General features: G+C 41.8%; 1 protein-coding gene across 31 annotated transcripts in view; it reads right to left on the reverse strand.

Annotated features, from left to right (window-relative positions):
- Positions 1-9608, reverse strand: part of CD44 (CD44 molecule (Indian blood group)) — a 52971-nt gene extending 43363 nt beyond the window's left edge. For 14 of the 31 annotated variants that reach the window (XM_015863551.2, XM_015863548.2, XM_015863561.2 and 11 more), the window contains exon 1: positions 9356-9608. In XM_015863551.2, coding sequence (XP_015719037.1) covers positions 9356-9422 — 67 coding nt within the window. In that variant the 5' untranslated portion in view covers positions 9423-9608. The remainder of the gene's footprint in view (positions 1-9355) is intronic. The other 17 variants (XM_015863568.2, XM_015863567.2, XM_015863569.2 and 14 more) reach the window with 14 other exon arrangements.
- Between the last annotated feature and the right edge of the window lie 822 nt (positions 9609-10430).

Genomic DNA, 10430 nt, shown 5'->3' on the forward strand with positions numbered 1-10430 from the left:
AGGTCTGCAAACAATGGCTTATAAAGCGCTTCATGAATTAGGAAAATACTTATCTCTTAGTCATAGAGAAACACAAACACACACAGGAATATTTTCTCATGTGGATTGTCCAACAAGGACTGTGTAGCCAGGAGCAGACTACTGAGCAGTCAGTAACTGAGGAGTTTCCTATTTTAAGATTCCAGCTTTCCAGAAATGCTCCAGTCCTCTACTCTTGTAAATTTCTGCAAGTAGAATTTTACACAAGGACTTTTCCCTTATAATAAAAAATGCTTTTTTCAGTTGAAATAATCTCGTATAGGAAATCATGAAATCCAAGCAAAAGGGAAAAAACAAACAAACAAAAAAAACAAACCAACCACATTTATCTTGTGATGGATCGCCATTATTTTGCTTTCTCTCTATTTCCCCACACAGAAGGCGGGGGCAACACCACTAACTTGCTAAGCCCTACAAAAAAGGTTAGATTTTCTCATCTGCAATCAGCGTATTTGTCTACTCACTAATATTCTGTTAATAGACTGCTTATTCTGTTGATATATACTCAAATATCAATTTCTGTGGTGACTTAAACACATTCAGCCTTGTTCCAGCAGTGCTGTTTACACTGACAAAATGCATCAGATGAGACAGCTGACTTCTCCAGACCAAATGTTGTAACATTTACATGAATTCCATGTAATGCAGGAAAGAGAATGACTACAGAACTAAATTTCGTCAGAGAGATCTCCTCTTTCTAAAGTGGTATATTGAGAAAGTGTAAACATTTGAGTTCTCTTTCAAGAAAAACCCAAGTTCTTCTTTTGCAGTATCAGAGAATCCAACAAGTGTCAAAAGGAAGGAGAACATTTCAGACACATGTTCATGTCCAATTCAAATGTTAAATGTAATATAGCATGAGTTCAGAAGAGAGCGTTGCATTTTGAGGATGCATTTCTGTAACAATAGATTTTGTTAGCACTTTTATAGGTTATTAATGTACATAACCCTTGTTGAGCTCAAAACTTTCAACACTGTGGCTATTCTATATTTCTTAATAGGATTGTGACAACATAGAAGCAACAAAAGTAAGATTGTCCATATTTTGTTTTGAAGGGTAACCAAGTCAAGTAAAGAATTTTTTGAGCTTTTCTTCTTTCGCTCAGCAAAGGAAGGTCACTAAGAAATTCATTCACTTGCACATGTGAAATTTCCCATAAAAATGCCACTGATCCATAAGGGCACTGTCATCCCAGTCTTGCATTTCTCTGCAGACAATACATTTTTTACTCTTTTCCAGTTTATCATGGCATTGAACACCACTGGCATATATACACATAATAGGTTTTCTTAGGAAATGTAGAACAAGAAAAACACCAACGCCAGAATCATGAACCACTTGTCATATGAATTGCTTAGACACAAATATACTCTCAGCAAAGGGTTAATAGAAAATACATTCAGATGCAGACATTCATCCCAATAGCATCTAAGTCCCTGGATGTGCCTCCTCATGGAGGAGAACTGGACAATCAAGCTTTTCTCCAATTCTCAGAAACTCACATAGACAGAAAATGCTACCTAATCCTTATGCCTAAACATAACGGTGCTGGTCTTAGCCTTCTACTTTGCTCTGTTTCTCTGTCTTAAAAGCCAGTTAATGCTGTGCTTTGTTCAGGATGAACACCAGCTGCATCATTACTAGACAATGTGTGAGACTTGGCAGGCCAAGGAGAGGTGGATAACATAAAGCTGAACTACCCAGATCACTTCCCATCCAACAAGCGGACAGGAAATACAGCCATAAGAAAAAAGAATTCATGGGACTGATCTAATGGAAATATTAGGAGACACAGAAGTCATATACATCCTGAGAAAAGCTCTGCAACCTTTTACACCAGAGCAGTGAGCAAATGGATTCAGGCTTTTCTGAGCCTGAAAAGCCACAAAAGCAGGAAAGAAACTTCTCTCTAGTTAGTTACCGTGGGAAGGTGCCTCACAAGCTCACAGTGCCTGCCTATTACAGCTGTACATACAAGGCCTTCAATGAGCCTTCACTTGAAGAGCTTGGTCTCCACATTCCCTTTTGCCCGAGAACAACTTTGCTGCTGAGTAACAGTTTTAGTGGATTAAATAGATCTATTCCTTTATCACAGACACAGACTGATAAGAGTCCAAGTTTATTGGACTGCTTCAGCCAAATAGTACAGACAGATGGATAAATGGGAAATAGGTGAGAGAAACAGGCGTTTTTGTTCAAAAGATGGTATGTAAATCTGAAAGATACCCCTGGTTACCAACTGGATACATACAGTTGCTGCACAGGAGCACTTAAATTCTCCACATCTATAGCTTTTTGGCTATATGGCATTCTGGCACAGCAACCAGATGACCCACCTTCAGGTTAAGGGCACTTGGTCTATTCTTGGGTCCCCTATCCTGCAAAGTCATTTTGAGTCTCTTGACACTCAGCTTTCCCAGAGTATCAAGCCTTTGTGCATAAACACCCCTACGATCTCAAGAACAGAAACGGTACTTATCACTACAAAGTTTTCACCTTGAACAGGAAAGAAACATGAAAAGATTTAATATATCATCCTTCTGTTAATTATTAAATCAATTTTAAAGTTCTTTAATCTAAATAAGTGTTCAGTTTGACAGCAGGACAAAAGATTTAGTTAAGTTCTCATTTGCCAAATGGCTTCAAACATCCCTTATCAGAAAAGTATCAGTCCTGAATAGAAACTTTTAAAGAAAACGATGCATTGTGTAGGTTGTGGTCTAACAGGAAACAAACGTTATTGCAGTGAAAATAACTGCCAGTCTCCAGTGTGTGTATGGTTAACGTACACACGAGTAAATAGGACAGAACCATCAAATGGATGGAGAAAGTTTTACCTGATTTTAATGAGACTGTTTCTGGAGAAAATGATTTGAACACTGAATAAAATTATTTAATTTCTATGTTTTGAATGTTCCTATATGTCAAACTTATGCATAAGCAATAAGGAGCAGAAAACAAAAGAGTACATTTATAAATCTGGAGGCACACTAACAAAAGAGGCATTTTCTCTACACTTACATGGCTGAAAACAATGGAAATGAGAAAGGGTATGAATGGAGGACACCTAATCAGGCAAGAGAAGGAAGAACAGGGAAGCGAGTGAAAGCAAACCGTGAAATGAGCTCAGGCCTCACCCTTGGTTTCTTCATTATTAATGAATCATGTTCCTTTATAATGGGTAAAACTACTTTCCCTTGAGGCTCAGCAGTTAACCATTCCATGGTCCCCATACAGGAGCTCAACCAGTGCTCTCGGATGGAGGCGTGAGGCCGAGCTGCCCCGCACAGCCAAACTGCACCACCACCATCATCACATTCCCCACATGGGGCCCACCTGCCTGCGGGATGGCAAAGGGCAGGTGAGGGACTGACCACTGCCATCACAACAGTTCCTAAGTTGAACTACTGTGCTCACATGCTGCAGAAGGTGCAGCTGCCAGCTTCCTAGGCCTGCTCTGAGCAGGTACATGTGCTCTGCCTGCTCTTTGAATAGGCTCAAGCTGCATGGCAGTGGTAGGTGTGATACAGTCCCAAGCTGCTGCACCAGCCCAGCAGCAAGATGTGTTCTCTCAGAACGGCTGCCAGTTTGCTGGCGGTGCAGCCCCCAACCTGGCTGGAGGCCTGTGTGTTGCCTGACCCAGCTCGCTCGCTCTGCCCCAGGGGTGCTGGCTGGCCACCGACCACGCGCTCAGCGCCAGTTCACCTCTTGCTTCTGCATGGGAATGCTGTGGGGAGCTATTCATCACCTCTGCCCACACACACCACACCCTGCTGCTTTACAGACACCTATCCATTAACAAAAATAACAATAAAAAAGCCCCCTAGGGAAATATACTTCTGAGAACCCGATTCACCATGAGCCTTGCTAACTCACTGTCCCTGTGAGACAACTATAATCAACCAAAGCTACGCAACAACAGATTTTTCAGTATTATATGTTATGTCAAGGACAACTTCTTATTTACAAAAGTAGGTATCTGCTAAAATAGGCATTATCTGCTTAGCTGATGATGGCTGGCTCATGCCCTCTCCCTTGTCAGCTGCCTGCCTGTGCCTCTCTTTTGCAGCCATCTCACGTTGCTGTTGGGACAGGATCATTAGCAGAGACAGCAACGGAAGTTTTACCACAGCTGCTGCATGTCTGAGGTTGCTTCATTTTTTTTTCCCCTTTGTGCCAACACATAGCACAGTCTGTTAGAGCTTCCAGCCACTGAATCATGTTCAGTCACCAGTAGAAGGAAAGGAAGAAAAAAAAAGCAAAGCAATGTATTTTTCAAACTGCAAACATTGCTAAAATGTAGGTCTCTGTGATTTTTACTTTGAATTGGTGTTGCTTTTTGAGTCTACCTGCTGGTAATTGCTAAAGTTTGATTACTCCATTTATTTGTTTTCTTCATTTTTTTCCCCAGTGAGAATTGAAGGTTATTGTACTGAAATAAGACTGCTGTACTATAAAACACAGCCAGTGTTGTCTTATACAGGAACTGGAAAGTCCCAGATCGAGTGCATACAAAAGGGAATTCAATTACATGTTTAATTGTATGCACAGACTCCAAAAATGACAGCAGGTTTCTTTAGGTAGCAAACAGTTGCTAAGGCTTGAACTTTAAGTTGCAATTAGCTGAACTTTCTATCTGACTGAGAGGATTCTCCGAGGAAAATCCCTCTCTTCTCTGCTGGCTGCTGTTGCACATCGCTGCCTCCAGATTCATTCATGCACCGGGCTTCTGCACTGTGCCTTGGGCGGGGTGGGTCCCAGAGAGGGATGAAAATCACCGCCAGCTGCTGCTGATACTACTGTTAATGCCGCCGTTGAGAGCCCTGTGATTTCACGGGAAGGAAGCTGATAAACATGCCGGGTTGAAACAATTTTCTCTGCCACCCCTATTAGCAGCAGCCATAATGGTCACTGATAATTACACTGTCTGATGGCTGTAAGCCTGGCTTTGAAATGATTATTACCTGCCTTGGAGTGACAGACAACAGTGCTCGTGAATTTCTGAAACCGTCTGGAAAATGGCAGAGGCCGCTCCAAACTGGCTCTCCTTGCCAGATGCCAGCACACCACAGAGAATGGTCCAAGCCACCAGATACACCACTAAAAGTAGGCTGTAGGTGTGGGCTTTACTCGGTACCAACCACAACATGTTTAGCAGAGAGGTACAGGTGAGGATCCTAACCTTGGTCTTGCTTGTCTCACTTTGCTCACTTTCTACTTGAAGTCCAAAATTCTGTAGTCTAAAAACTCAATTCAGGTACAAACTCCAAATATGATTAATATGTGCTCTTGGTTATCATTTGATGCTTATATGCCATATTTTGAACAGCATGACTTATTGCAGTACACAGTTGTATTCTTTTCAGAGAAGGCAAGACTACAGCAATTGGTCATGGTAATTTCACCACTATCCTCTCTGTGAGCTAACCATATACATTCAGAGTTAATCCTGAGAAAACCATTCCAGAGAACAGTTCACCTGCATGGGATTCTCTTTCAAAGAAACATCAGTGTTTTTTGTAAATAATGTAATATATGTTATGTGAGGTTGAAAATCCCCTTACTTTATCCTAGCACATGCTAGTTAGTGTCAGAACAGAAATACAGGGCAAGAAGATGAGAAAGCCAGTGTGGAAGCTTTGTTACACTGCATCTGGAATTACCCCAAACGTCTAAGTGCTTGGGCACAGTTTTCCTTTCCTTTCCTTTTTAGGGAACACTGCATCATTTTTTCCCCTGCTTCTCTATGACATATTCTGCTACCAGTCAACTGCACTCAGAACTAAACTTATCCTTTTATCAAAGCAAAAACACAGTTACCACAGGACTTCTACTCCATATTCTTACCCAGAAGCATGATCACCAACATCCAAACTGTCCTTTTAAGGCATTTATCCAATCTCTTTATCTAATCACTTCTTAAAAACAGTATCTCTTAGCAACCTATTTTCAAACCTAATTACTGCCACTGTCTATCCGCTCCCTCTGAATACCACCTTTTCTTTGGCAAGAGCATTGCCATATCTTATTGTTTATCCTTTTCTCTTTAATTAACACACATTGCACAGATTTCACCTGTATATTTTTCTCTGCCATACTAAAAGTACAGATTTTACCTTTTCTAACTTTTCACACATCCACATACTCCTTTCCTGTTACATATTAACTTGATTTATTACTAGTTTCTTATTTTTTCCTGTTCCTTACAGTTGGTTTCTACATTAGTGGAAATCTTTGCAGAGGTTTACATTACTTTCCTGTCTGGATACTTACCAGTTTTTTTCTCTAAATTAAAATTCTTCAAGACTTCATGATGTCTATATAACCAGTTTTTGTTGTTTCATGAATCCACTGTGCATGCTTGCATTACCATTCAAGCATCACTTTGAGATCCTCATTTTTCCTCACTGTATTCTTCTGCTTTTTTCCACATTCTTTCATTTGAAATGCTTTTGCTGCTGTCCATTAATAAAAACATCACTATTATTTATTTATTTATTTTCACTCCTGTATGAGATTCTCTTCTACACTATCAAGTATTTTACCAGCAATGAGCTCATGCTTAACTCTCTTGTTTATACTTGTCTATCAGCATCAGAGGACATCTCATCCTGCTAGCACATTCTTGCTGCAGTAGAACCTCATGCATGTTTAGGTACTAGATAAATAACCACAGTATTTGTACAGCCTTCAAGTCCTGGCCCATGAAAGTCATGGGAACAGTTCTGGAAAGAAAGACATGCCAGGTATGGGGGAAAGTTTCATTTCATCTTGGCTTGAGCTACCAGTGGTTTTAAAAGCATTTTGTTAAAGAAGTTCTCCCTCACTTGTACGATGCTATCTTCTCTCATTAAGCCTTTCTCTTCCTGTTTTCAAGGTAATGGTTCTGCGTTGTGGTGAACACCGGGAACTAATGAAGGAACAAATATTTCTCCAAAGATTGCAAGACAATCTTCTGCCATGGTTTGCTGGCTCTTTGTGTGAGAGCAGTTCAAGGGCAGATATATAACTTTTCCATTAAACAATGATGGAAGTCAAAATGAATTTCATTGAAGTTTCTTTGCAGGTTTGGGAGAATAGCCAGCACACACACATAAGTGAATAAAAAGCATAAGGAAGCACAATGAACTTCTTTAATCTGCTTTATTTGCAGATTGACGTGAGATATGTAAGCTAAAGGGCAGACAGGTCTCTTCTCCTGTGACTGACTGATAACTAGAGGATCCCTTTCTCAGAGCCCTGTCCTGCTACTCTGGCACCTCTCGGGTGCCAACAGAGAACCCCTCCCTCCACTGGTAGAGCTATTCTCTTCCTCTGCACTTCATCTTTGCTCCTACTTCTGTTTCAGCTTCTTCTAGTTTAGGGGTCAAAATTCTACAATTCACTTCTTGTTAATCAAGGAAAAGCATGAGAGAAACACTTTTACAAGTACAACATGTCCACAGGGGAATATCTTCCCCCAGAGCTGTTATTAATGAATCTATCTGCAGCTACACTCTCCTGTCCTGTGAAATGTGGCTCAAACTCATCGGACAACAGAATTCATATCAATACCACAAGTACACCTCCCTCACAATGGTCACAACAGCACTGAACTCAGGATGAATCAGGTTTTCTGTACCCTCATCTTTCCTTTAGCAGTCATGCTAACAGTAAGCCCATGATGTTTCCTTTTTTACCAGTGCCAACAGTGTAATCAACAGCTATGACCAGTATCCTGTGATGCACAGCGAAGTCATTGGTTTAAAAAAAGAAAATCAAACAACCATTAACTGCCGTTTTGAAGTCATTACTGACTACAAAGTCATGCTGGAATGCACCACATACCAACTAAAATATATTGTAGCTATAATCTAATACCTCGCTAAGCCATTAAAGAAACTTCCCCGTGGGGCATACATGAAGTCTGACATACTTTTTGCAACTACGCTGAAGAGTAGACGGTGAGGTTTTCTTCTATGCCTCACTGCAAAATTGCATGACTCCCTGAGCCAGTACAGACTCCACTTTTTCAGGACATTCTTAGTAGCTCATAAAAGGAGAAATCAGTTGAGCAGGCAGTAATAACAACATTGTGATTCGCATGCAGCATACAGACTTGGAGTAAGCCAAAGTCTGTCTTGGATATTCCTCTTGCACAGTCCTCCTGTCCTTTCTCTGCAGACTCTATCTATATACCTGATTTTAGCAAGCACATTTTGGAATGATGGGCAGACAGTTTATAGGAGGGAGAGCAAGGAAGGTTCTCCAGCTATCCCAGACGCGCCGGGAACTGTTCACTCTGACACACCCATTCACAGCCTGGCAGCACTGCCACCATTACAGAATTATTCACTGCTGCTCAAACAGATGATATATATATACGTACCATATGCACAAACACAGACCGTGGGTGACAATGGCAATGAAAAATGTACTTTGTTAGATTTCTAGAACTGATGAGTAGAAAAAATAATGTAGAAGGATAATTGTTGCCCTGACCACAAAGTGCCTCCAGGCAGTTGCTGTCATAGTGAGAGTCTGTTAAAAGCATGGCCATTTGCCTCGGACACTGCTGAGCCTGCACCACGTCAAATTTATAGAGCATTTTGCTGTTCTGGATCACAGCTATTATTTTTTTTCTCTATATGAACATTTCATTTATAAATACAAATGCATGAAGCAGACAATCAAGCCACAGAACACAGACTGATACAGACTCAATTCGGCGGGCACTTCTGATGCCCTTTGTTCCAAACTCTCACCAGTCAGCCCCAAGGAAACCCTAAGAAGTAAGAAACAGGCATGCTTAGTAGAAAAGCTCTGCAAATTTCAATCACACAGATCACTTCTGTTCAACAGGCTGTGTCCAAACGCAGACTGCGTTAGCTGTTAGTTCAGCCTCCTGAGCTCAGGAATACAGTTACTGTATGCTGGAGGGGGGGGTTGGGGGGGTTCCCTTGTCTCAGCCTTCAAGAGTGCTGGGAGAGCAAACCAAGTGTATAACAGCAGTCACATTGCTGAATGCAGACTTGCCAGTACTATTCTAGATTCCCGAGTGTACTACTGCTCTTAATTAAAACTTTAATGCTCTATTACTCCCTTTTTATGGATCTGGAATTATCATTTACAAGCAGTACACAGCTTTCCCTGGCTGCACAGAGCAGCACAGCCCAGGTTACAGTTCCAAAGCATCTCCGATAACTCCTGCAAGTAACAGTTTATATAAAGACACATGCAAGAAAACTGTTAGCTATACACAGCAGCAGAACCACTGCTGTTTTAAGCACGAACTTATCAGCAACCATAAAAAGCTTCATTCATAAAAAAACTTACGTGTCTCTGTTAGACAAAGCTTCAGCAAGCATAATCCAAAAGCTGCCCATAAGTAGAAGTTGGCCATTGTTTCCTCAGAACTGCTTTGCAAAAAAAAAACCCAGATCCTCGCAAGCTGCAGAAGGAAGAAAAGCCCCGGCGCCTGTTAAGCCTGCAGTCAATGAGTCTGAAGTTTGCTGCACTTTTTATTCTGATTCAAAGGAACTGAAGTAATGACATAACTGGGAGGGGGAGCTCCATCAAAAGTCACACCCATATTGCAACAAAAGTTACGGAGTGGGGCAGGGGGGGCCGCTGGGGGCCCTGAGTTCTGACTAAGCAGCCACACGAGTTTTAAAGAGGCGCTAAGCCTTCTCACACAAGTACAGGCAAAAGTTGTAGCTGTTGTGCTTGCAGAAAAATGTTTGTAATCTCTCATGAGGTAGCTCAGGAAGGCACTGATTGTTGCAGGCTCCCCCTCCTGCCTTTTACAATCTTATTAATGTTAAACTAGGCAAACATAAAGCAATACAGTTTTGAGAACCCAGGTAAACACCTACAGCTGCCCGGATGCTTCTCCAAAATATTTTGCTAATTTTGTCCCATCTCATCATACCGTCACTCTGCAGTAAAATTTAAGGCAAGCAAAAATACCTGCTCTGCCACAAGCTCTCCTGAGATGCTCCTGCTCACACCCGGAGGAAATCCCCACACAGCAGGTAAGTCGAGGTGGCTCCGTTGCCTGCAGCCCGTTCCACCTGGGCTCCAACAGCAGGTAGGTAACTACCCAGCGCCAGGAGTGAGGACCAAGGTCAATGCTTTATTGTACTGATGGTACTACACAGGGAAGGAGTCACTCCTCCTATTTCCAGTTCACAAAGCAGAGGAACAGGACAACAGCACGTGGCAGTCTTAGGCACGCAGTGGAAGTCCCACTTCCCAAGGGACACACAGAGCATATGGGGCTCTTTGGGACTCCACAGTTAGCAAGATGCCACATGAAATCCTTGGCAAAAACCTCAAAGCTGCAGATAAGAGAGGCAATGTCTATTGCACACCCTGGTTACCTTGTACAGTGTCTCTCCTCGGCAGTCAC

Source organism: Coturnix japonica, chromosome 5 (genome assembly GCF_001577835.2).
Source record: "Coturnix japonica isolate 7356 chromosome 5, Coturnix japonica 2.1, whole genome shotgun sequence".
NCBI classification, from domain to species: Eukaryota; Metazoa; Chordata; class Aves; order Galliformes; family Phasianidae; genus Coturnix; species Coturnix japonica.